This window comes from Microplitis demolitor, chromosome 5 (assembly GCF_026212275.2).
Source record: "Microplitis demolitor isolate Queensland-Clemson2020A chromosome 5, iyMicDemo2.1a, whole genome shotgun sequence".
Lineage (NCBI taxonomy): Eukaryota > Metazoa > Arthropoda > Insecta > Hymenoptera > Braconidae > Microplitis > Microplitis demolitor.
This window is the reverse complement of record NC_068549.1, coordinates 9,751,627-9,778,138: the sequence shown is the minus strand read 5'-3', so window position 1 is coordinate 9,778,138 and position 26,512 is coordinate 9,751,627. Positions and strand designations below refer to the sequence as shown.

General features: G+C 28.9%; 4 protein-coding genes and 1 long non-coding RNA gene across 8 annotated transcripts; all 5 read right to left on the bottom strand.

The window, feature by feature from the left end:
- Nucleotides 1-1,498: 1,498 nt before the first annotated feature.
- Nucleotides 1,499-7,153, bottom strand: LOC103578455 (T-box transcription factor TBX10). The gene is made up of 4 exons (XM_008559562.3): nucleotides 6,323-7,153; nucleotides 5,371-5,690; nucleotides 5,032-5,283; nucleotides 1,499-2,754 (listed from the first exon to the last, which is right to left on the bottom strand). Exons 1-4 carry the CDS (start codon nucleotides 6,468-6,470, stop codon nucleotides 2,266-2,268), a joined length of 1,209 nt encoding a protein of 402 aa, XP_008557784.1. The 5' UTR covers nucleotides 6,471-7,153; the 3' UTR covers nucleotides 1,499-2,265.
- Nucleotides 7,154-8,022: 869 nt separating this feature from the next.
- LOC103578456 (programmed cell death protein 6) lies at nucleotides 8,023-12,332 on the bottom strand. Of its 2 annotated transcripts, none has more exons than XM_008559563.3 (4): nucleotides 12,080-12,332; nucleotides 11,768-11,874; nucleotides 9,574-9,881; nucleotides 8,023-9,489 (listed from the first exon to the last, which is right to left on the bottom strand). In XM_008559563.3, exons 1-4 carry the CDS (start codon nucleotides 12,133-12,135, stop codon nucleotides 9,388-9,390), a joined length of 573 nt encoding a protein of 190 aa, XP_008557785.1. In that variant the 5' UTR covers nucleotides 12,136-12,332; the 3' UTR covers nucleotides 8,023-9,387. The 2 variants fall into 2 exon arrangements, with proteins under 2 accessions (XP_008557785.1, XP_008557786.1); XM_008559564.3 differs by having other exon boundaries at nucleotides 9,574-9,842.
- A 747-nt stretch (nucleotides 12,333-13,079) lies between these two features.
- On the bottom strand, nucleotides 13,080-16,657 carry LOC103578457 (dolichyl-phosphate beta-glucosyltransferase). 2 transcript variants are annotated; one of them, XM_053739256.1, is made up of 6 exons: nucleotides 16,096-16,657; nucleotides 15,880-15,970; nucleotides 15,625-15,799; nucleotides 15,360-15,556; nucleotides 15,147-15,255; nucleotides 13,080-15,077 (listed from the first exon to the last, which is right to left on the bottom strand). In XM_053739256.1, exons 2-6 carry the CDS (start codon nucleotides 15,937-15,939, stop codon nucleotides 14,635-14,637), a joined length of 984 nt encoding a protein of 327 aa, XP_053595231.1. In that variant the 5' UTR covers nucleotides 15,940-15,970; nucleotides 16,096-16,657; the 3' UTR covers nucleotides 13,080-14,634. The 2 variants fall into 2 exon arrangements, with proteins under 2 accessions (XP_053595231.1, XP_008557788.3); XM_008559566.3 differs by lacking the exon at nucleotides 16,096-16,657 and having other exon boundaries at nucleotides 13,081-15,077; nucleotides 15,880-16,072.
- A 2,306-nt stretch (nucleotides 16,658-18,963) lies between these two features.
- On the bottom strand, nucleotides 18,964-20,081 carry LOC128667777 (uncharacterized). The gene is made up of 4 exons (XR_008403735.1): nucleotides 19,846-20,081; nucleotides 19,508-19,623; nucleotides 19,193-19,354; nucleotides 18,964-19,123 (listed from the first exon to the last, which is right to left on the bottom strand). It is a non-coding gene; the product is annotated as an uncharacterized LOC128667777 (long non-coding RNA).
- A 765-nt stretch (nucleotides 20,082-20,846) lies between these two features.
- Nucleotides 20,847-25,012, bottom strand: LOC128667797 (uncharacterized). Of its 2 annotated transcripts, none has more exons than XR_008403757.1 (3): nucleotides 24,172-25,012; nucleotides 22,575-22,781; nucleotides 20,847-21,353 (listed from the first exon to the last, which is right to left on the bottom strand). XR_008403757.1 is itself a non-coding variant. In XM_053739414.1 (3 exons), the coding sequence occupies exons 1-3, from the start codon at nucleotides 22,986-22,988 to the stop codon at nucleotides 21,200-21,202; spliced, it is 450 nt and encodes a 149-aa protein (XP_053595389.1). In that variant the 5' UTR covers nucleotides 22,989-23,928; the 3' UTR covers nucleotides 20,847-21,199. The 2 variants fall into 2 exon arrangements, 1 of the variants encoding a protein (XP_053595389.1); XM_053739414.1 differs by lacking the exon at nucleotides 24,172-25,012 and adding an exon at nucleotides 22,900-23,928.
- Between the last annotated feature and the right edge of the window lie 1,500 nt (nucleotides 25,013-26,512).

Below are 26,512 nucleotides of genomic sequence, written 5' to 3'. Positions count from 1 at the left end.
TACTCTTATTTTTCCTCGATTGCTACACACAATTTTTTACAAAACCTATGTCGTTCTTGACATCTATAATGTTCTGTCAGAGTACATAGAGAATCTATAACGCAAGTCATGTTTTTTTATATTTATTGATTCTTAAAAACTTAAATGCCTATATTTACACGGAAAAAAGAAATAACCTGTGTAAAAACAATATTTTCTTAAGCAGTAAACCAATAAAAATTATTATGTTCTTAATTCCATATCTAACTTAAAGAATAATTTTTTTCATATAGAAGAAAATTGAAATTTATTTACACGATACCGAAAAAAAATCTGCATGTTTTGAGCTGAACTCGAATTTCTTCGATTAAGAGAATGATTTTGAATTCAATCTTCAAATTTTTGCACTAAAAATATATTAGATTAAAAATTTCCAATAGCATAGTTGCTTGTAAGAGGAAAATACAATATTTTTGAAAGTAGTTTTTTCTTTCAGTGTTATATTTTTCTATTTATGACGGTATAGGAAAGAATTACTTGAAGGAAAACCTTAATAATGGTACACACACATGGTCATTACACTGTAAAAAATTTGCGGCGAGAATCCAGAGTGAATGCGGAGTAGATGATTTTTTATTTATTCACTCACCTTCGGAGTGAAATTTACTCTGAAGGAGAATTTTCGCCAGAGTGAATTTTTTATATATTTAATTCCCTCGGAGTGAATTTCCCCCCGAAAGGGAGTTTTGAAAAATATTAATTATCAAAAAACTCCGCAGAATAAAGTCGTAGTTAAACTCGCGGACTAAATTACTTATACATTGTGAGGTTTGGTTTTTTATATTTAGACACTTATATTGAGTATACAGAAATAATTGCAAGATTCCGTTACATAAGTATATCCACACGAAATAATTTAAAAAAATTATAAGCAGCTGATAGTGAAAACATGCACGCCTATGAAATTAAAAAAATATACTTTTCATTTTCCATAAATAATATAATTTGACTGAGTCACAAACTGTCATATGATGTACATCAAAGATACCACAAAATAATATTTTATATTGTACCGAAAGATAAATTACATATTCCCATAAAAACTATGTCACTATAAGTATTAAATAATTTAATGTTTTTACTATGTATTGTATGAAATTAAAATTATTGATCTACTAAAAGATTTTATAAATTAAAAATATAATATATTAATACTTAAATCAATTATTCATTAAAATAATTATATTTCTCATAAAAAAGTTATTTCTATTAAATATAAATTTATTTAAAATGTTAAAACTCGGGACTGGAGTGAATGTGGATTGAAATAAAATCCACGTCCTCATGCGGAGTGATTTTTTTTTTAAACTCTGAAACTCCGAGTGACAGAGATAATCCGAATTGAAGTAAAATCTGTACTCACTTCGTACCGGGTTCACTTCCAATTTTTTACAGTGTAATGGATTATAATTATACTGTAATGAATACATATTTTATTTGTAGATTTTTTTTTTTTAAATATATTCATAACAAAATTAGTTTTTAATTAATTAATTATCTGATAGTGTAAAGTGTCTTGAGTTTCGTGTCGTATATATAATAACGTGATTTCACATACATAATTTATTAAGGCACTTAACGGTTGCTAAAGGGGCTTGTCACGGCACGTTTACGTTCCCGTCTTTACTTGGCCCGAGGCGAGTTTTGGCTCGTTTGGCATTTGAGCCACCCCGTATAAATAGACGCACTTTGCTCCTACAAAAGGCACTTTGTTTTACATTTGGTTATACTCGCAAACACCGTGACCATAAATTCTTAAATCTTTAATTCAAATAAAATAGTATGTCGCCAATTATTTATTCTTTGAAATGGATTGATAGTATGCTAAATAGACAAGTCTATAACAATCATCAATCACTAATATGTATATAATACCTCATTTTTATATCTAAAAGGACAACTAATAATATTAAATATTAAAAGGCGCATTTAGGTTTACTATATTTTTAAAATTATCTTTGTAAATAAACAGTGAAGATATTTATAATTATAACAGACAAAATATGTCGCCATTAATGACGCAGTTCAAAGGAAAACTTTATGATAATAACTAGCAGAAACTAATAAAAGCAAAAGCTTATGCAATTATAACTACTAAATTTACTTTGGCATCATTATTATTTGGCATTAATACACAAGATGTAGATCGAATTGATTTTTAAATAATTATTTATAATTTTATATCTTTTGATTTAATTTATAATTTATTTATAATGAAAATTGTCACTACCGTGGGCCATAAAGTGAAGATCCGGATGAATGATGAGACACATAATGTCCAGTACTAACGTGACTAGTTTGATGATGTCCCGGATAAGTCCAATGTGAAGGAGTATTTGCATAAAATTGATGATGATGTTCCGGACTTGCCGTAGCTGCTGTGATAGGTACTACTGGAATAGGTGATGAAAAAGTTGAAGGCGAAATCGCTACACTACCAGTGGCTGCTCTCTTCGCAGGATTGTGTGATACAGAATTTGGTGAATCACATTCATCAGATTCACAATCCCGAAATCCTTTTGCAAATGGATTACTAGCTATTTTTAATTGCGTAATCCGATGATTTTGATATGCTGTTACAGCGGTGAAACGGGTTTCAGGAAAAGAAAAACTTTTGAAATTTTCAGTACGAGGATCTGGACCTGAACCAGGTGGTGAAGGTGCTACAACTACGTGGCATCTCGGTTGATATCTGTGCATTGAATTTAATATGATCTGCAATTAAATAAATTATAAAATAATTAAATTTTTAATAAAGTAATAGTTGTTTAATCATTTCCATTTTAATATAAAGAATCAAAGTAAAAAAGAAGAAGAAAGGAAAGTAGAGATGAGGAAGAAGAAATATTTACATGAAAAGGAAAAGACTCGACGGGGGGCGGTCGCAATGTTTGACAGGCAGAAGAGTCCCAGTGACTAATTAGTATAAAAACTAACCTCTGAGCTGAGTCAAGTCGAGTGAACGGCAATCTGACACCCTCTTTCTATCTCACTATTTAATTTACTCTCAAGGCGTTTGAGCTACAACACACGTGCTGCATTTGCTTGTAGCACACGTGGTAGTACTGAATTCGGAGATAAACGCGTAAAGAATTCGACTAGGGACACTACAGACTACTCTGTCCAAGCATTTATGCGTGTGGTCCATTGAATTTTTTATAAATTACTTTAAACCAATTTTATAATACCACATCTAAGTACAATGAAATAGTTGTTGTTTTTTTTTATCAAAGTAGATTGAAAAATAATTAACAAAAAAAATTTATTTTTTTAATGATATAATAGTGTCAATTAAGGAAATGACATATTGTTCATAATGTAATCTATGTGCCGCCACACCCTCACACAAAATTTGTCTTGCATTTTTTTTTTTTTTTTTTTTTTTTTTTTACTGGCGTTTCACGGGTCGATTGGGTTGCTCTTGTATGTACATCTCATTTTTCATACATGAAAGGCGTAAAACAAAATAAAACAAAAAAAGATACGAGAAATGCGAAGATTTGTTGGGTCTAAAATTTTTTAATTTTTACATTCTTCTTGAACAAACGACGCTATTTAATGCAGCATCATATTAATTACAGATAAAATTCTTAATAAAAAAAAAAAAATGATAGTTTTGGTCTATCCATTGACTAGACTAACAGAATACAATTTTTTATAATACTCTAATGTTATACAAAAGTAATTAAACATGAAATAAATCGAGGCCATAATCTTTTATGGACGACTCCGACGAACGGTTTGTCAATTTCTTAAATAATATCAATTACAGTTTATTTCTCCGAATGAATTAATATTATTTGATACCAAATGTTACTTTAATTTTTCAAAGTTGATAATATTTACTTTAGGCTCACTATTATATACTTGAGAAAAAACACATGCACTGAACAAAACGAAACTTAGGGCTTCAAGTTACCAGAAAGAACTCACAAATAATCTAAACAATGACAATAAACAATTTCTTATATAAAAAAAAAAAAAAAAAGAAAACAAACAAAAGCAAAAAAAAAAAAAAACAGAAATAAATAAAGTTTAATATAATATTTTATGATTTTTAATCTGAAGATAAATGACACTTGTAAAGTATAGCATGGCACACGCTTGAAAGATATAATATACGCGTGGCAGTCTTATAATTTCTGCAAGTGCTATAGAGTTCTTGACGGTGTCTCATATCTTAGGTCAATTAAGAGGAACTCGTCTGAAACGACAAACACGTGGAGTCGCGCGATTCAACTGTATACTTAATATTTTAGCTCTTCAACTAATGTAACTAACGACCTTATTCCCCTCGAAATTTTAGAACAAACTTTGAAATTTTAAGATTTATATCTCAAGGTTATTTTTTTTTCTTTACCACTTTGGTTTTCAAACTTCTACAAAAAATATGGATATATGTATATATATAATTCCTAGTAGCATTCTTAAGAAAGTCTTTCGAAAATCTGTACCTTCAGTCTTCAGCAACTCTTGGTCTTGGATAAGTCTGAGTAGGCAAGATAATTTCGTTAGATACCTTGAGTGAATCTGGAGTAATATTGCTCAAGATGCATTACCTCAGAATTGCTTAAAATATCCGGACATAGCTACCCTTTTCGTCACTATTTTTGATATAGTTTTATCGAATGATAATATTATCAATTTGTAGCACTTTAAATTTAAATGAGGATAACTAGATTTGCTATATATATATATCAATACCTATAGGTCCTGCGTTTAAGCTTGGAGTGACTCGAGATAGAGAAACCCGATATCTCAAGTAATTCTGCAGCAACTCTGACCTAACATTGTTATATAGTACACACAGATTTCCGTAAGTCTTTAAGAAGAATCTTAAGCAAGACTTGATGAAGCCTTTGACAAGTATACTCATGAAATCCATCTTATTCAAGTCTTGCTTAAATCTTCCGTAAGAAACTTGTTGAAGGACTTTCCTCAGGTAACTTGCTTAAGACAATGCTACTTATGTAGTAACTGAAAATTACTCACATGTCCGTTATCATCCAATTGATTATTGGTAAGTTTAAGTTTATCAAATGTGACTGGTTGTTTCATCCAATGTGATCCATTAGCAGGACTGTCAGGATGAACATGAATTCTTGGAGGTGAAATTGGATCTGCACGGCCAGCAACTACCCATGCACTACTGTGGAAAGCATATCTATACCTCTTATCATCACATGGCACAAAATCCATAACTAAAAGGTAATCGATATTGGGCTCTAGCCCATAAAGCCGACACTAAAAAACGTAAAAAATGTATTTAATAAGTCACTTAATCGAAAAAGGTTTATTTTAATTAGAGAATAATAAAAAGAGTAAACTAACTTGAAAAGTAGGAAACATTCTTCTTCCAGCTTTTGTTACAATCATTTCCGTGCCCAAGTGATGAAATTCTTCCCAAAGAGGTCGGGCCTCAAGTGCGGCTCCAACGCCAACAAGAGCATGATGAAGAGGTCTTTTAGAATTATTGTTTTCGGGAGAAGACGATGATCCTAATGAATCGTTACTGCTACGATTATTATTATTACTATCATTGCATGATTCCGTTAATGAAGACGTTAAAGATATTGCTGCGGTAATTTGAGAAGAAAGAGGAGTTTTTGGTGATCGTGAACGTTTTGCTCTTCCAGCGGTTTCCAAACATGCTGTAAATTTAGTAACCTAAGTAATGTTCTTTTGTGAGTTTGCAACAAATAAAATAATTTAATTTATCGTGCTTAAGGATAATAAATTTACTGAATGTAAAAAAAAACTGTCTAAATAGATGTATTACTGTCCCGTGTCAGATCATCAGGTATACTTTTGTATGTTTTAGAATGCAATGAAACCGCTTTAAGTTACATTAAATGGAACAAGGGAACAAACGTATTTTGGTCGACTAAAAGAAGATCCATTTAAACTGGCAAGGTTTAAAATTGGCTACATTGAATGGTGATCTCTTTAGTAAACGGTAATTTTTATACTATATTGCATCGTTTATCGTGAACAATTGTGTATTAATTATTAATTTAACTACTCTATATGGATAACTTTTATATGGATAACTAGTGACTTAATTAATATAATTGATATATTAATTAAGAAAATTAAATTATATACGTTAAAAATTAAGTAAAACCCAACTTTTCTACGATAATTTGTACATTAAAAACATACAAATTAATGTCTCAATGGCAATCATTACCATATATTTTTTACCGTGTATAAATTTTTCAATAGACGTAATCATGTGATAATTTATAAACATTTTAGGTATAAAAAATTGAATTTTATTTACCTTCTATTTGTTGCATTGGTGAAGGTACCTGCTGCTGTGGCTGATGATGATGGTGCAATTGATGATGATGTGTATGATGGGTTGGCCATTGATAGCAACAATCAGCAGTGATATTGTGTCTTTCATTATGTTGTTGGTGCAACTCCATTGTTAGAGATAGTCTTTTAAAATCATGTAACACTTAATTATTTTTCTCACTAAATTATTGAATTTATTTATAGTTAAATAAAATAATAATTCACAAAATACGACACTTAACTAAAGACACTTAATTATTAGCAGTTTGCTAATTATTGTCAAGGATATATATCATTAAGATAATAAATGACTAGACACTATCCCATAATCGTGTAGTCATCTGTAAGTTTTGGCGGGTGGTAAGAACTTGACCGAATATTTGATGAGCTCAAACATCATCGAGGGTCGCGTGTACTGTGAACAGAGGATGTCTTCACCTCGCTACCTGATCGCTGACAGAGCTCGAAATCTCTGTATACAGTTTCTTGTAAATATGGAAAAGAGAAAGAAGCATTAATAGCTTGAAGCCAAGATAGTTACCGAGATGTACCGACAGACAGAAGTGCTCTACGAGAATGACTGCTTTAGCTTATCAACGGCCCATCATTTTCTCTCTTTTCTTTTCTCAACCAGCTTATTTATCGTACTTCTCACTCATACTCCCCATCATTTTCATCATCTCCTTCTTACTTCTCTAAGAAATTTCCGTAGTATCTTCTTTATCTGGCTCTCATCTTTCTTATTAAATATATCCTATTCCAACATCTAAAAAATCTAATCTTCTACTTTTTTCTTTCTTTCCTCTACCCCGGAAGTCACTTTGAAGCAAACTCCTAAATTCTAAGTGGCAGATTTAACTGAAGAGAGGGATTCACCGAGGTGTGGTTATCCTAAGAACCTCCTACGTTTGACACCCACGCGTGAAAACAAACTTGGCTACATTAACTCATACTTAAAACTTCACTTTGGCAAACTGCCGAGAAATGCATCGAATTGAGGGCGGAGTCTGAATTGTATCAAAAATTATTCTCACGTGAGTTCGATGTACTCGCATTTTTAAATTATTGTTTAGTCTATTCATAAAAAATATATAGATATTTTTTTTTTTTCTATCAGTTGATGAACTGATATAATTTTTTTAGTTCATAAAGATTGTTATAGTGAAGAGAGAATCATAAAAATTTTTATATGCTATTGTAAATCATCTCGGAATAGAAATAAAAAGATGTATTAAAAAAAATAAAAATCCAAATCTTTTGTTTTTATTTTTTCTTTATTTAGTCAATACCATAGGCTTTGAATGCAAATAATGTGTTGACTTTTTGGCTTGGCAGCCAACAAGAAGGCGGAGTCACTCTACTTTCGTGTCCCATCCCAACAAATTAGTGTACATAGCAAACAAAAGTTCCGCGCATTACAAACTTTAATCTTCTTTAGCTCAACGAGTGTTTCAATTTTTTATTTTCGCATCATGCTTTTTTTCAATAAAATAGACATCATGTCCCAATATGACTAATTATTTTTATTTTATTATAAACAATCATTTATGTATATAGCAATAAAAAATTTATCTTAATTTATTGATTATATAAATAGCAATTTAAAAAAAATTACATAAGATTTCTTTTTTCAATAAACTTTTATTCATTTTTTCAAATGTATACAAGAGTATTTTTTATTTATAAACTATAACAAGGCGTACATAAAAATGATTAGAGTTGTATATTAATCTTTAAATATGCTGTAATCGAAGAATAAACTTTTAATAAGTATATTTGAATCTTATTTTTGATTTCAGCAATAGACGGATAAGTGGATAGAATTGATATTTTATTACTACTATGATGCTGCAAGTTGACATTTTTGTTTTGAAAAACACAATTATTAACACATTAATTTAATTATTCGTGGAAATTGTAAATTTAAAATTGTATTAAAACGATGTAAATTAAAAATCAAACTTTAAGTTTAGTTTATATAAACATTATAAAAATATTTTGAAACTTTAAATATTCATTATAAAAATATAGATAAAAAATTTGTAACAGGAATGATAAATTAAGAACTTAAAAAAATTTTTTAACGTTTTTTCAAACAATGTTTTTAATACACAGTAAAAGATATTAAGTATCAGTGTTAAAAACGGTCCCTGTTAAATTTTTTATGTTGAAAATCAACACATTTCACTGCGTCATTTTAAAATTTTGAATCGATCTACTATTCAACACTTTAAAAGTGATACCTACTACAAAAATCTAAATTACCAACATTTATTAAGTGTTATTTTAAAATTAACACTAAATTAACGTTTAAAACTCAACCGATAGTCACGGAAAACTTATTAGATAAATGAATGTGTCATTGATATTTCATAAATGTCAATTTAACTTAAAAATTTTTTTTATTAATTTGATAAATTTACTACTTACTAAAATCTGGAATGTTTATTATCATAAGAATCAAATAATATCATTTGTAATTTCGAATTATTTTATGTAAAAATTATTTTTTCGCTAAATGAAAATGTGTTTTTGTTGTTTTTAATCAAAATTAATTGATTTATCATTTACAACTGGTATAAAATATTACTTGATTTCTTGACTCTAATAAAAACATATAGTATACTGTCAAAAAGTAGTTCAATGTTAAACAATAATTGTTATCATTTTTGATAGCCTCAAAATAATATATAAATTAAATTTAATGTATATTCACAGTACAAAAATAAAATGTAAAAGCTAACAATTTTGTTTGTATCGCCACTGACATTTAAAAAGCGTCGAATTTACTCGTCGTACGACCAGAATTTAGTGTTTAAATTTTAACACAAATTTAGTGTTTCAATTCAAAATAAATGGTCTGTGTTAAAAAAAAATACAAATATTGTGTAGGCCATTTCTTACATACAGATTATGTTGATTTTAATATAATATTTTTTTACTGTGTATATATTGTAATGATAACAGGCGATAATTACTGAGTATATAATTTATTTATTTTATTTTATTTTTTTTTTTTGGCAAACATTGAAATTAATTCTGGAATTATTAAATTTTTAAATTAAACACCATACTTAAAAATTGTTCATAATGAATAGTAATAACACCATCTTGATCAGCATCATATTTACGGAATGCAGATGTCAAAGTCTAAAAATAAATTTAAAACAATTAATTTAATTAATAAATCAATGAAAATTCTTTTTAAATTCAATACTTATCAATAATACTTACGTATAATACTATGCAGCATTGAATAAAATCATCAAAATAAATAGTTCCTCGTCCAAGTCGATCATACTTTCTTACCAACATGTCGACTAAACCATCAGATAATCGATATCCAAAATTAGTGAGTGCAGTTTTCAATTCATTACGATCTATATTCCCACTGTTATCACGATCAAAAGAACGGAAGCAATTTTGCCAATCGGTTACGTATTTCCACAAAGCTCCGAATTCATCAAAACTGACTGTTCCATTTCCACTTTTGTCAAACATACCTGAAGGATCGGGAGTAGATTTTTCAATATCAAACATACCTACACGAACAAAATAAAACCAGAACCAGGGAATGTGTATCGTTAATTTGTTTTAAATTCATCGTGCATATTCTCTGGCTCTAGTCTAATTTTTGTTTATATAATTTAATATCATATTTATATAACTGGAGATTAAGAGCATTTGAAAATTAAAGTTTTAAATAAAATTGTTACATTCTTAAATAACATCTGAAATTGTTTTGCAAATAAGAAAAACAATTTTTAATTTTTAACATTAACCAAAAATAAAAATAAAAAATATTTTAAACGAAAAATAGAACAAAGATACTTAAAGGTATTCTCAGACAATACTCCCTCCTCCCACCCTTCCACTTTTTAAAATTATTCCATGACTTTCAACTACCATAACCGTTTAAAAATTTTATTAATTAATGGAAAAAAGGACGACGTATTTACGATTTCGCCGAGATATAGATTAAAAAAAAAAAATTACATACAATTGGCATCAATTAGAAATTGAACGAAATTTGGTAAATAAATTTCAGCCCACAAAATTAAATCAATTTTAAATTATAATATTGACATAAAGATTTTACTGACATTTATTTAACAAATTTCGTTCAACTCCTTATTGGTAACAATTGTAAATAATTTTTTAAAAATCTATATCCCGAAATTGTAAATACGTTGAACTTTTTCAACTAATGCTTAAAATTTTTGAATTAATTGATAAAATTTTAATACGGTAATAGCAGTTTAAGTGATTCAATATTTTTAAAAAGTGGAGGCATTGTTTGAAAATGTCTTTAAATTTAATTTGATAAATATGTGCTTCACTGTGCATGAAGGCTACAAATTTAAAAATCTTGACAGGTTTATTTTTATTAATAAAGTGTTATTTTTCTAGTAAATTAATTTAACTACTCAAATTCAATTATATTTAAACTTTTTTTTAAATGCTTGAAATAGTTAAAATATATTTTAATTTACTAATAAATACTCTACGACTATTTACCTATCAGTGAACATTCTAAATTTTAATTGCATAAATAAATTAATAACGTTAATTAAATTCAAAAGAATGAGCGTACTGATCTTTCAATCATCTAAATATGCATTTTTTTATTTTTATTCTAAGACCTTAAACCCAGTCAGTACCACTCGTTGCTCACTTTAACTGATTAATGCGTTTTTATAATTTTTATAGAAAAAATTTTAAGTAAAAAATTATCATTGATTAATAATTATTTATGAATCTAAATTTATTAGAATATCATGTGTCAAAGTATTTTACAATTTATTATTAATTTAAATTAATTTGCTGTTTTGAAAATCGCGCTAAATTGGCCACTTTTTACTTTAACGTTCGTTCTTTAGATAGAATTTAGATTGGATTAAATTCGTAAATAATTTTTATAATTATGTGTTATTCACTATATATTTAAAATTTGTGAAAATTAAACAAAGTAATATATATTTTATCTAATTCGCCAAATCAATAAACTCATTATAGTTCAATTGATATTGTCTTTGAGTGAGTATAGGGCTATGTGTTGATCGAATAATCAACAATGATTGATACATCACAACTTTTAGTGAGCGACTATGAGTACACTTAATGACCTTATTCAAAAAATTAATAACAATCAACTATCAAAATTATTCTTCAAATTAAAATTTTATTCTAACATTTAAAACTACAAAAAATGATTTTAAAAAAATTCATGGTTTTTCATTTCACTTAGCAATTGATATTGAGTGGTTAAATCTCACTCTAAAGAAAAATGAGCGGGTATGAATCTTTACCTTTACTAACATTTTATTTCTTTATTTAAAAATTGTAGAAATTAATAATTGTCAGCTATATTCAAAATTCACACTCATCATTCATCAATATTACTTATTAACTCAAAGTATATATTTACCTATCATTAAACGAACTGTTTCTGGATTAAATGGAGTCCATGTTCCATTAGATAAGGCTTGTTGTAATTCATCAGCAGAAATAGCTCCAGATTGATCCTTGTCAACTCTGGTATTTGATAAAATAAAACAATAAATCAAATTAAATACAATAATAGTACATAACACATCGCAATGATTTAAAGGTTATATTTAAAATTTGTTTTTAATAATTTAAAAAACAGAACTCAATTATATCAATTAATAGTTAATTCATAAATTTACTAATCCAAATATTATGGAATTATTAATATTCATATTAAATTATTAATTACCTTTGAAAAACATTCCAAAGGAATTCGCGGTTTGGCATAGGTGATTGAAAAGCCATTATTGCAGATAATAATGTAATAACAATACTTTTCTTGACAGCGAATCGTGTATAATATTGATAAATTCACATGAAAACTGCGATTTTTTATAATTTTTAAGGTTATTTACGTAAGAAGGTGAGGGAAACTACACCTATTCCGACATAAAATACAAAAAACAGTTCATTGATGCTTCATGACATCACATACGTCATTACTAAACAAGTGATGACTTGGACCAATAAAATCACTACAATATGTCATGTGACTGTTAGTCTAGACACCTAGTCTATTTCATCATTGGATAGAAATATCACGTGATTCAGATTTTAAAATATATTTATGAATTGATAAAAATAAAATAAATTTATTTCTCTTTTTTACATGAAAATTTTTTCATGTTTTCACTTTACTCTCTAAAGTAATTTTTACTTACCTGAGTAGTTTTCTTAACAAGCTCTGCTAGGTATTGTTTCATATTTTTTCATCCATTTTTATTACGATGAAATTTTAGTGACTTGTTCTTCAGTAATGTTTTAAATTAAAAAATTTGGAAAATATTAATTATTAAAACAACTCCGCAGAATAAAATTGTAGTAAAAACTCGCGGAGTAAATTATTGATACATAGTGAGGTTTAGGCTTTTATATTTAGACATTTATATTAAATACGGAAATATATACAAGCTCCCTTTCATATATTTACGTGAAATAATTTTTTAAAATTATAAGTAGCTGATAATGAAAACATTCACGCTTATAAAGTTAAAGAAATAGACTTTTTATTTTTCATAATTAATTTAATTTCACAAACTGTCATTAGACTTACATCAACCGTACAACAAAATATCATTTTATATTAAACCGAAACATGAAATATTCCCATAAAAACTATGTCATAATAACTATTAAATAATTTAATGTCTTTAGTATGTATTGTATGAAATTATAATTTAATGAGTTATTATAACATTTTATAAATTAAAAAAATAATGTAATATGTTTAATTATTAATACCCGAATCAATCATTTATTAAAATAATTAAATTTATCATAAAAAAGTTGTTTCTATTAAGTATAAATTTATTTGTTAATACTCCGAATCGAAGTGAATATGGATTGAAATGAAATCCACGTCACTCCAAAATTACTCCACTCAAAAAAATATCGCTATTCATTCCACATGCAGAGTGATTTTTCTTTTTTAAACTCTGAAACTCTGAGTAATGGAGTGAATTCGGATTGAAATAAAATTCGTATTCACTCTATTCTAGATTCACTCCTGATTTTTTTACAGTGTATGAATTTTACAACGTAGAATCAACTACTACATAGTGATTTTTTTTACAACAGCTGAAAACGACTAGAGGGATTCTCCAAAGAAGTTTATATTAGTAGCGTTGATTATGAACCTGGCAATTGTATTTTTAAGTCCATGGTTGACATAATTTTTATTTGACCTTTCAACCGATAGTAGCCTTCTTGTTCTTAGATCAGTCTTCGAGAAAATAAAACCAAAGTCAACCGTAATTTCAGGCGCATTTACCAGTCCGATAACTACTTTAATCAGGTAAGACAGTGCAGCCTCTTGTCTGCAACTAATTAAACTACTGATCTAAAATTGGTGGTATATGTCGCTGATGTTACTTACATGCTCTAATCGCATAAAGTAGCGTAAACATTTACGAAATTTCCGTTGAATCTTTTCAATAGTAATGATACGTTGTTTAGTAAACAGACACCAGACAACGAACGCATACTCCGATATGAATTTGGCAAATCATAGAGCTTCATTGATTATCACTATAACGTTAAAGTGGCACTATTGGTTATGGTGACATACGCTTAGATATCTGTGGATAAAATATCCGCAAAAAAATATCCGTTGATAAAAAATATATGCGACAAAATATACGCGGACAAAAAATCTGTAGACAAAATATCCCTAAAAAAATTCAATTGATCAAATATTTGTCGATAGAAATTGATGTGACGCTTTTTTGTCATTAATTCGTAAAAAAAAGTGCTATATTTTACACCTTTTTATATATGTATTAATTATATGTATTTTCGCATTAAGTATTTGATGAATTAAATCATAAATGTTTATGAAAATATAATTTTAATAACTTTTTTTTTACTGTTATTTTAACTATGAAAATATTGATATCATGAATTCATATCTTTGGTATGTTCATTTTTAGGATATTCTGTCCGTAGATATTTTATTCATCGGATATTATTTCCGCAGATATTTTGTCCGTGGATATGTTTTTACGCAACTGTCGGTTATAGAATAACCGTTCAAATTTTAATGAAATTTGACAAAAAAATTCAAAAAGAAATTTTTGAAACGCCAATTTGACTTATATATTATTCACAGTTGGTATGAAATCTAAAAAATACCGTAAAAATATCGTGTTTTTATTGCTAAAAGACATTAGGAGTAGAAAAAAATATTAATTTGAAGTTTTAATTTTTCAATAAATTTAATTTTTTTTTTAATTATAATGCAATGGTTTATAGTGTTTTAGGTCTAATTATTTTCCATGCACCTATTGTATAACGCAACCAAATTAATAATAGATCACATCCCATTTCTAACCAACTCCAGAAAGGGACAATTTTAGAACCTTCAATTTCAGTCCAATTCACAGCAATTTCTGTAATAGGAATATTCAAAGTTTGTGCTATGTAAAGCATTTCAACATCGAATGCCCATCGCTCAACGTGAAGGGCATTAAATAATACTTTAGCCGATTCACGAGTCAAAAGTTTAAAACCACATTGAGTATCACGTACAAGACGAACGCATAGTGACCATACCAAAAAGTGAAATGCATGCATAAGAAATAACCGAAAAAGAGATCTATGTGCTGTTTCGTCTTCTTCTAAATGAGCTCGTGACCCACAAATAACAGCATGAGCCTTAGCAACTTTTTCAGGATTTTCTTTATAATCGCCTAGATTCAAATAATTTATATAAGAAAAAAATTTAATTAAATGAAAATATTATTTATGTTGAAACTTACAACTTAAAATCTCTTTGATACTTTCTTCAAGTTTTTCAAGATCATTAAATTTTGTAGCGCCATCAGCATCAGCAAACAAAAGTAAACTCCCGCGAGCACTTTGCATACCCTAAGTAGTTATTGAAATAAAATTTTTTAACATAAGCAAATTATGATAAATGATGAATGAATATGGTAAAAAAAAATGATTACAAATACTGATAGTTAACTTACTAGTCTTACAGCTCCTCCTTTTCCTCTATTTTTGACTAGCTCCAATACTCTTATAGAATCATACTTTGTAGCATAATTCTGAGCAACTTTTACAGTTTGGTCTGTACTTCCATCACTTACAACAATTATTTCATAAGTTAATCCTAATTTTCTTCGATTTTCTAAAAATTCTAGGCATTCATCCAGCATGGGTATAACTGTAAAAATAATTTAAATTAATTGAATAAAAAATTAAATTGAAACTTCCAATAAATTTTAAACTTACGTCGCTTTTCTTCATTGTAAGCAGGAACAATAACACTAAGATGTAAACTAAATGCATCAGAAAGAGAAGGAAACTCTTCTCTTTTACCAGTCTTAGGATTTAAAAAATATTTTTCTTCTTCATATCGTATAATTTTAGGATATCGTGATGTATTTATATACAAAAATGTACAAAACTAAAAACAAAAAAAAGACACATCATACTTAATGAAACAACTGTCAACAAACAATAACCTTAAAAAAATTTGATACTTACGATTAAGAAAATTAATACAAATATTAAAATACAAATAATTATGATTTCAAGAAGAATCATTATATAATTTATTAAAAATTAAAAATAATAACTGTTTAATAAAAAAAAAAGATAAAATATCAACAAAATGCATTCCACGTCACTTAATTGTTATACATTTAATACAAGATCTGTCTTTTTATTTAAATATGTTTTCTACCTGTGATGATAACTTACCCTGACAGCCACCCTAACTGTGAGTTATATAACTATAAGCTACTGCCGTATTCTAAAGGTAACTTAAGACTGGGCCGTACTAACCGAATTTTCGAATTTTACTTTTCTAATTACATCTTTAATAATTACGTCACTCGAATGATGAAAACTTTGCGAAAAAGTTTGTCTTATATATTTTGTCGGAAGCTATAAAAATCTCTGTAATAACAATTAATTTATTAATTAAAAGAAAAGTAAAATTCAAAAATTCGTTTAGTACGGCCCAGCCTTAAAGGAAAGTAAGTGTTGGAGAGCAAGCAGTTATCTTCAAGTTGACAGTAAATTGTCTGTGAACTTGAATTCAATTTGATTACATGTGTTACTGTCAGACAATGACGTTAAGTTGATTGAAAGTTTCACTTCAAATTAACGGCAAATTCTTCTGTCGAATTACATTCAGATGGCTGTCGTAGATTTGCATCAACTTGCACGCAAGTATTATCCAGCCAAGGCTTGCCAGACACTTGTCGTTAACTTAGCCGTAAGCAGTAAATGTTTCACTGCAGAACTTCTCTGATAGCCAAGTTGGCGAGAAACTGCCCTGGTAGCCAACCCTGAAAGCCAGTTGAGCTCAACCAACAATCAAATTGCGCGTAAATTTGACGTCAGATTAAAGCCGCTATTTGACGTACTCGAGACATCAAAAATTGAGTAGCAAAATTTGACTGCAGAAGTAGCTCAAATTGACCCTGATAACACGAGTTGATCGTGAAAAAGTTGGTCATTCATTAGTTTCCGACCAACTTGACAACAAGTTATCGACAACTTCAGCTTTTGCAACTTTTGGCTACAAGTTACCGCCAACTTTCTCAGAAAGTGACCGTCAACTTTTTGGATTTACAACTTTTGCCACCAACTTTCTCAGAAAATGTCTATCAACTGGGTGCCATCGAATTGTCCTAAAAGCTAGTTATCTACAGTGCTACTGAACGTCAGTTGCTGTTTGTTCCCTATAGAGCTACGAAGCGGTTGATATTTATGGCGCATGTATTTGATTCCAATGATTGTTTGAGATAGAGGTTTTTTTAGTCTTTCAAATTTAGACACTGCCATATTTCAATGCATTTGACTTTAGAACCACTATAATTTCAGCACCAACGTATTAAATCTCTTATAGATTTAAGACCTATGATTTTTATCATCTCTTATACTATACACCTACATTATGATGAGTCTTGTATTATTCATGACCGTGTAACTTAGAAAACTTATATAAAATCATCTCTCACTTATAAATACATAGATATTATAACGCAACATATTTAAGTGACTTATGTATTAAGTGTCAAGCTAATTATGTACTTGTCATAAGTAATATCAATGCAATTGGCAGCTAGTTCGATTTAACTCCACAGTAGCTTTAAGCCTTCAACTAAATGCTGCCAATATATTACGTCCCCGCAGTTTTTGTAGACCTTGTATGTTTGTGTCCGTAATGCTTAGCAGCTTTATAATTACGGTTACCATTAAATTATCAACAATGGTAGTTAAGTGCTGTGTCAATAAATGTCAGTAGTTACATATTCCCTATAACGTTAAATTTCTTTGATATTTATTTCAGATGTATTTAGAATTCAATGACTATTTGAGATAGAGGTTTTTTTAGTCTTTTAAATTTGGACACTGGCATATTTTACTGCATTTGACTTGAGAACCATTATAATTTCAGCACCAATGTATTAAATCTCTTATAGATTTAAGAACTATGATTTTTATCATCTCTTATACTATACACCTACATTATGATGAGTCTTGTATTATTCATGGCCGTGTAACTTAGAGAGCTTATAAAATAATCATCTCTCACTTATAAATACATAGATATTTTAACGCAACATATTTATGTGATTTGCGTATTGAGTGTCAAGCTTATTGGGTACTTGTTATAAGTAATATCAATGTAACCGGCAGCTAATTTGATTTAACTACACAGTAACTTTAAGCCTTCAACTAAATGCTGCCAATATATTACGTCCCCGCAGTTTTTGTAGACCTTGTATGTTTGTGTCCGTAATGCTTAGCAACTCTATATTTTCAGCCCAGGTATACTTTGTTGCTATTTATAAATACAGTATTGACTGTTGTAATTTTATCATTTCGGTTGGCAAAGTAGGTAATTTAATGGTAATTTCAAAACAGTTTACTGCAGAAAGAAAGGGAGTGGTTAAAATTTAGAATACGAGCAAGTTATAGTCAGATTCTCACGTTTAAAACAAATAATTTCAATTCTTTGAAATAAATTATTGAAAAACTTAATTGCAAAGAAGGATTTTAAATATGATTTAAGTTTAATTTTTTAATTTAAATTCTTTGACATTTTCAAACCTAAATTTCAAGTAAAAGTAAAAGTCTTATTTTTTCAAGTTTAAAAACTAACATTTCCAAAATTTTATTATAATTATCCGTAGCTCATTATTATTATTCTTTAAAAAATTGGCTCATATGTATATATTTACATATTAATGTCCTTAAATTGGATATTTTGTTCCAGTTCATTAATTACAATTATTGATATTTTATATTGTTATATTGTTATAATAAGATACATGTTAAATGTAAGTTTTTAATTTTAGTACACAGTATTTTATTAATTAACTCAAAGATTTATCATCAACAATAACTTTTATTAGACCTGTTTTACATTTTTTGTTTTCATTATATATATATATTTTTTAAATTCGGTTCTCTTCTTTTTTATTTTGATTCAATTACTTGAATGGTAATATTATTGCTAAAAATACTTATGTAACATTTTAAATTATGGTATAAATTTATTACAAATTCATAAAGCAAGAGGTATACAGTTTCAATGGTTGTTGGTAAATTGTTTTTTTTTTTTTTTTTCCAATTAATTCGTTGGTTTCTTTTCCTCGTGAACGTCAGCGCTGGCATAATTGATATCGTCGTACAGGACGACTAATCGTTTAATTCCAGTAAATGCTGATCATTTAATTTGTGAACAAAATTCCTTAAAGGTCTCTTCCGTATTCTTAAAACAGAATATTTGTTGTAATAGATAAGTTCAATAAATAAATGATGATTGAATTTTTTTTTTTACCTTTCAGCAGCATAAATATGAAATTTAAAAACTGGTTCTAAAATTTTAATGCTTTTGGTTGAATCTAATCTCTATATGATCATGTCTTGTTTTATTGCCCGGATCCTGTTGAATGTTAATTCATAAATTAAGCTCCAGCGTATGCCTTTTTGGAGTGAAACTCTGGAAAAACATATCATATTTAATTAATATGGGTTATTTTTTGACAGATAAATTATTTTAGTTAATAAATGTACTTGTTAAATAAATATCTGACAGTGAGCATAAGTACTGGATCTGGTCTCAACTCACTAGGATCATCCGCAAATGACTTACCTACACTGGATCTTTGAAAACATTTCATTATTTTAGTGAAATCAGCTTTTTTGTGCCTTTGATTTTTAGGTTTTCCATCGATCTCTGAAATGCGTAATAAACCTTCTCGTTCTCTTCTGAAAATATTATTAAATAATTTTATCACAACGTTCATTAAATCCGATTGAAATTTTTTCATCAGATTAAATCGGAAAATAAATTTATTATTTTTCGCTTAAACTCGATTCAAACCGATTGAGCCAATCGGAAAGTTCCAATTAAAACCCAATTAGAATTTTTCAATCGCAGTTTTTGATTAGGGAAATTGTATTATTGTGATTATTTTTTTTTAAACTTACAGACGTCATTCTTTTCCTGAACACATTGAAAAACATGTGCCGACCATTTTTCTTAATTATTAACCCAGTTTTTGTCACTTCTATTATTGCAATAAATCAAATCTATTTTATTGTAAATTACAAGATAAGTGTGAATGTAGCAGATATCAGATAAATTTAAAATTATTAATAAATAGAATATTAGAGTCAATAATTGGTAAAATCAAATTTAAAAAAAGGACGAATATGAAAAAATTAATACGTGCATTTTTTATGAATTATATTTTATTAATTATTTACTCTATTTATTTATAATTTTATATGTGTGAAAAAAAAAAATTAAATAATTTTTAAATAAAATTATTATTAGTTTGTAATGATGATAAATTTTAATTATTTCGTTGATTATTATTACTTTTTTTGATAGGTAAAAATATTTACAAATATAAAAAAATACACTTTGATTTTACGACTTCATTTCCGATACGTTCCGTACTTTTTTTTTATTTTTAACAGTGTCCATATTTGTGTAAATTTGATAAATTAATTCGTAAATAAATAATATGATTAAAATAATAATAAAAACTGTAATAAATTCAATACGAGAGAAAATACAAAAATTATTAAATAAACGGGTGGTCTGTGTAAATAATTTACTGAATTATTTTTTTTTCAATTAGTTGCAAAAGTATGCATTATTTATTGCTTATTTAAATTCGTAAAATCTATTAGTGTGCAACGTTAAAATAATTAATTGATTAATTAATTAGTTGATAAATTAATTAAATTTCGAATTTGATAAAAATAAACTAAAAAGTCTCGCAAGTATGTAAAACATTTATAAGTAAATAAAATATTGTCGAATAATTATTATTATAAATATTAATTATTTTTATAAATTAATTGTTAATTGAAGGAGGAAAAAATACTTGTTTTTTTTTTTTTTTAAATTTATTACTTTTTTTTTTTTACTATAAAAAAAATAGAAAAAAAATGATGAAAAGTAAAAACTAAGACCGCAATTATATCGATTGTGAATATCGATTACCCCGTGTTCATTAATTAAAAAATAAATCCAACTAATTAAAAAAAATTTGTAACACCGTACCATTAAACTGAAGTGCAATAATTTAATTGTTTATTGACAAAAATTTAATGTGCAATTATTTTATTATCAACTGATTAATTTTTTTTTCTGTAATGATTACTTCAGTAAAATTTTATTAATTAAATAATTAATTTTTCTGCTTCATAATTTATTATTGATGTACATTTAAAAAATTGGAGCAGAGATTTTTCTCAAATCGTTAAAATTTATGATTATATTTATTATTTCTGGTGAATTATTTAAAACTAAAAATTATTCATAGTAAAGTTAATTATAGGCCCACTGTGGCATGTTTAAAAAATCGGCAAACTGTTGTAGATTGCTTGGAATCGGTGGACGAGGTGGTCGGTCACTGCGGCGCCAACTTTCCATAAGCGGCTGCATTTTCCGCCATGTGAATTGTGACGCTGCTTCATGATTTCTATATATAAGAATATATGTTTATTCATCCGATATTAACGTGAATTCAAGTAGATAATGAGAAAATTCGCATTTGGTAGACAGAATAAAGAATAAGTTTAATGAAAAGATAAAAAAATAAATCAAATTTTTAATAATAGAAGACCATACTCGAAAAAAAAACAAAATAGCTAAACTTGATGATACAGCATGGGAATTATAATTGTAGATATACATACATGCATACAAACATATATATATATATATATATATATATATATATATAAATATTAGGGTGTGTCATTTTAAGGCTAAATTTTTTTTTTACTAGTATATCAGAAAATCTGGTAGTATAAAGAAAATTAAAAATTGTGCCGCTGGGCTAAAGGTTTGAAGTCCAATAGCGGCTTAGCTCATCAAAAAATTCGACTTCTCATTTAAATAATACGGGAAATTTTTTTTTTAACTTAGAGTATTTTTACGAGATCTTTTTACTTTTTCGGCAAATCTATCAGAATTATCACAAAATATTCTAGGATTTTTTTTGTACAAAATTTTATTTCCTACAAATTATTATCAGTTAAATTTTTTCAAATTCCACATTGTTTTCTAGTTATTTTAATTTTAATATCAAGCTCTTAAAAAAGTAGTGTTCTGATCGATTACAAGAGCTTGATATTGAAATTAAAGTAACTAGAAAACAATGCGGAATTTGAAAAAACTGTACTGATAATAATTTTTAGAAAATAAAATCGTCAACAAAAAAGACCTTACAACATTTTATGATAAGTCTGATAGTTTTGCCGGAAAAGTAAAAAGATCTCGAAATTTACTATAACTTGACTTCGAGCTCTAATAACCTTTAGAACAGATGGATCGATCGAAAAATGATAGGACCTTTTTTGTCGAGTGTTCAATTTCTTATAAAAATGTGTATTAGTCAATTCAATCTATTGATTTGTTCACGAGTTAAAAATACTCAAAGTTAAAAACAAAAAATTTCTCGTGTTATTTAAATGATAAATCGAATTTTTTGATGAGCTAAGCCGCTATTAGACTTAAACCCTTTAGACCAGCGGCATAATTTTTTATTTTCTTTATACTTCCAGATTTTCAGGTATAGCAGTAAAAAAAAAATATAGCCTTAAAATGACACAATATATGTAAATATATATATATATATATATTTATATAAGTGCATGCATGTGTCGAAAAAAAAATCGTAGCTACTGAAAAAACTTACTGCACACTCAAATGGTCAAATATAACTTTCAGGGATCTATAAGGGCGTGCCGTTGCCGCAATAAACAATGCATCTTGAAAGATGCAATATTTCTGCAACTGAGGATTTCTTACATGGTTATGAACGATCGATAAATCAAGTTCATCATTTGTTATTTTTCCCCGAGCAGGACAACCGTGAGCTCGACGTTCATAGCATCTTATATATCTGAAATACACACATAATAAATTTTTTTATAAAAAGTAAACTTTCACGGACAAGAAATTATAGCTGCTACAACAGCAGCTGTAGTTTAGGTTACTACAAATTGGAGTAAAGGAATAACCTTGGAATAACCTGAACCACACGTATAGTAAAATCAGTACTATTTATGTAGTGCCCTTTAGCACATATCGAGTACTCGCTACTACACATGTTTTACTATAATATCATGGATAGAAGAACCATAATTTTTTTTTCTATGTTCTGAAGACGTTACGCAAAGAGACCGGTATTAAATAGAAACAACCAATTTTGTCAATGGTTGGATAATATTTAAATCCTAGGACAATTTTTAACTTCCCGCAATGAAAATTCGGGAAGTTAATGATTTCAGTCCGATTTTCGAAAATTGAGTTTTTATCAAATTTTGACGTTTTTAAGTCCTAAGAAGCTATCCTGATGATTTCCAGATGGATTTCTGCGCGTGTATGTATGTGTTTCAATATCTTAAAACTTTTAAGCAAACCGTCCTATTGAAATGATACAAAGGAATATAAAAGGATTCTACATTTAACAGAAGCCCTATGAATTTAAATTCGATTGGTCAGGTAGATTTTGAGAATGTTTTAAAATAAAATTTTGTATAAAAAATAGTTATACAAATATAACTTTCAACCTCTTGATATATAGATCAATTTCAAAATGGAATCAGCTCTTTTATTTATATTTAAATTAAAGATGAAGTTGCATTTAATTATGAGGTGATCAAGAGAGACCAATAAGACTAACAGTTGGAATGATTTTGAACATATTTTAGTACATTTTATTATTATTTATCCGAAAGAAATGGTATAAAATATTATTTTTTTAACTTATCGTCATCAATATCTTTAGAAATAATATAACGGTGACCTTGGCTACTTCGTGTCCAGTAGCCACGAACCACAGTTACAAAATTTCCCGATTCAATAATTAATTATTAATTATAAATATAAATTATAATTATTATATCGCTGGTTCTGAAATGCGGGAAATAGATCTCAGAGAGTAGGTCGACTCGTTTTGACCGGACACGCGGCTGAAATTAAACTTATTCTCTAAGACACTGGTGATGAAAAGTAATTTCTTTGAGACTTAATTTAATTATTATATATAATTAATTTTATTTAACCAAATCCCCAAATATTTACAAATTTCCCCTTTATATAAATTAAATTTCTTCTATGAATAAATAAGTGTCTAGTGACAACAAAATAAATTTATTTACATGTAACGATTTAATGGACATGGGAAATAAATAATAATTATTCACACTAGATTGACGTTGAAGAGAGAGATATAAAAATATAATAATTTTATCATAAATCTTATCTGGATTTTATTGTGTTCGACGTACTGATGGTATTGGACGCCGCTGCATGTTGGACCTTCTCTTCCGGATCCTGGCTGTTGATGTTGGACTTGGTGCTGGATACTCTCACACAAATCACTTAGATAATCAACTTAACAAAATTTGGTTTTATAAACCAGTTTATAGAGAGAGCAAAATAATTTAGAATTTTTACAGTTTTCACAATCGAGCAACGAGTAACGAGGCTGTATGTATCAGCACTTTGACTTGAGTGTCGTTTGAATCGATCGCCTGCACTTGAATCGATTGCCTGCACTTAAATGTCGAGTCGATAGCTTGGACTTGAATGTCGATCCTGATCGAGACGTCTCAGGTCCCAACCTCCGATGACCCCTACCTAATTATGCGCACATGACCGACTTACGGTCACCTGCTGCGCGAAATCATCCCCTGTGGTCTAGCGCTTAACCCAGCCAAACTTAGCAATCAGGCTGTAATATGAGAGACAGAAAAAGACCAAATTCAGACAGAGACAGCGAGAGAGCCGCACTCTCATGTCGTATACCAACGCTGCCCGGTTATAATAATGAACCGATTTTGACGTTCAAGGTGGCATTCAATCCAGTTTCTTAATCATTAACGTTCAAAAACAACTTTAATTGATTAGTTAAACAATTTGAATTTAATTAGAAACAATTTTTCGCAATTCTTTCGATAACGGTTTATTTTGAAATAAATTAACCGATTTTGATGGTTGAGGTGGCACTCGACGTACCTTGTAAATTTTAGAGCTGGATATATTTTGGAATGAATCCATGAAGTACTTTACAAGTTATCCGAAAAAAAACATATTTGAAAATTTTGATTTTTGCAATATCTTCGAACATATCGTACTGATTATGCTCAATTTTTCAAAAATAGTTTGAATTTATGATGCAAGACACTGTTTAATTACAAATTAAAAATGAAAATTTTGAAAAGAAAAGACAAACTTTTTCGCTTAAAAAAAATCACTGCATTGTAACAATTTTTTTGGGAGACGCTAAAAATCTGTTGTCCCGACCCAGACAGGAAAGTACGACGGGCCCAGGCTTGGCTCAGGCTTGGTTCAACTATGTTGAACTCTGGGCCAAGCTTGTAAGCCAGCCTTGTTCCAGCCTTAGTAGAAGTCTGGAATGATAACTGGGTGCCAAGCCTGGTTGCCAGCTCTGACCCATGCTTGCATGCCAGACCTGGCCCAACCTTGGTTGTCAGACCTGACCCATGCTTGGTTGCCAGACTTGGCCCATGCATCGAAAAAACACATAAATTCAATTCAAAAAAAAATTTATTATTATTAAAGTACTAGAGTGTGTGATCATTAACGTTTAAACTATTTAAGTGAAGTAAATAACGTGAAAAAAACTCGGTGAAAATTCTGCTGGGCTCTGGGCGCGAACTGCCGTCCTTCTGATTGCTGGGTTTGAACGCTGGCTACTGGACGAACCTACTAACGTTCAACTGAAACTTTTATATGTTCTACTTGTTCATTTTACTACAACTACTCGGTTTTATGAAATATAAAGAGCAATTTAATCTATATTTTCGATTAAGAAAGAAAAAAATAATTTCGTATTATTTATATTATAATTACATAATTTTTTAAAATAAAATTTATTAAATTTAATTGATTATTTATCAAGAACCCAGCTTAATTATCTTACTCTACCACCATAATTCCCAAGTTAGGGTGACTCTCGGCTTGGCCAAGGCTAGGTTATCTAGTGTTGGCCGATGTTAGGGTAACCATCCAACGGCCGAGGCTAGGTTATTCAATCTTGGCCCATGTTAGGGTGACTCTAGGGTTGGCCAAAGCTAGGGTATTCAGTCTTGGCTCAAGCCTGGGTAATCATTGGAATGGCCAATACTAATTAACCAGTTATGGCCCAGGCATGGGACAGTATAGGTTTGCCAAGACGGGCTTCCCAATAATGTCCCAGGCATGGCCCCGTCGTTCAACTCGGGGGCTTCCTGTATGGGTAAAAGTTATTCATAGCTGGGTCCTAGCTAGGGTCTACCGTGGAAACCCAAAGCTCGGTGAACTAGTTCTGGTTCAAGCTTGGGCCAATATTGAAGAGCTAGAGCAGGGTTACCCATGACTGGGTCTCGTTTGGGGCCAACAGCGGAAAGCCAGCGCTAGGTTGCCCACGACTGGGCCTTAGCTAGGGCCGACACTAGGAAGCCAGAGCTGGGCTTACTAGTTCTGGTTTAATTTCGGGCCAAGGATAGAAAGCCAGCGCTAGGTTGCCCACGACTGGACCTAAGCTAGGGCCGACATTGGGAAGCCAGAGCTGGGCTTACTAGTTCTGGTTTAATCTCGGGCCAAGGATGGAAAGCCAGCGCTAGG

Coding starts and splice junctions, on each gene's coding strand:
- LOC103578456 (XM_008559563.3), bottom strand. CDS start 12,135: ATGGCTTTTCAATCACCTATGCCAAACCGCGAATTCCTTTGGAATGTT. Junction 11,875..12,079: donor CTTTGGAATGTTTTTCAAAG/GTAATTAATAAT, acceptor ATCAAATACCAG/AGTTGACAAGGATCAATCTG. Junction 9,490..9,573: donor AATGCTGCATAGTATTATAC/GTAAGTATTATT, acceptor ATTTATTTTTAG/ACTTTGACATCTGCATTCCG.
- LOC128667797 (XM_053739414.1), bottom strand. CDS start 22,988: ATGTGTAGTAGCGAGTACTCGATATGTGCTAAAGGGCACTACATAAAT. Junction 22,782..22,899: donor GTGGTTCAGGTTATTCCAAG/GTTATTCCTTTA, acceptor TGTGTATTTCAG/ATATATAAGATGCTATGAAC. Junction 21,354..22,574: donor TTTGACCATTTGAGTGTGCA/GTAAGTTTTTTC, acceptor TCTTATATATAG/AAATCATGAAGCAGCGTCAC.
- LOC103578457 (XM_053739256.1), bottom strand. CDS start 15,939: ATGATTCTTCTTGAAATCATAATTATTTGTATTTTAATATTTGTATTA. Junction 15,800..15,879: donor TTGTATTAATTTTCTTAATC/GTAAGTATCAAA, acceptor TTTTGTTTTTAG/TTTTGTACATTTTTGTATAT. Junction 15,078..15,146: donor TATCAAAGAGATTTTAAGTT/GTAAGTTTCAAC, acceptor ATTTGAATCTAG/GCGATTATAAAGAAAATCCT.
- LOC103578455 (XM_008559562.3), bottom strand. CDS start 6,470: ATGGAGTTGCACCAACAACATAATGAAAGACACAATATCACTGCTGAT. Junction 5,284..5,370: donor GAATGTTTCCTACTTTTCAA/GTTAGTTTACTC, acceptor TACGTTTTTTAG/TGTCGGCTTTATGGGCTAGA. Junction 2,755..5,031: donor AATTGGATGATAACGGACAT/GTGAGTAATTTT, acceptor ATTTAATTGCAG/ATCATATTAAATTCAATGCA.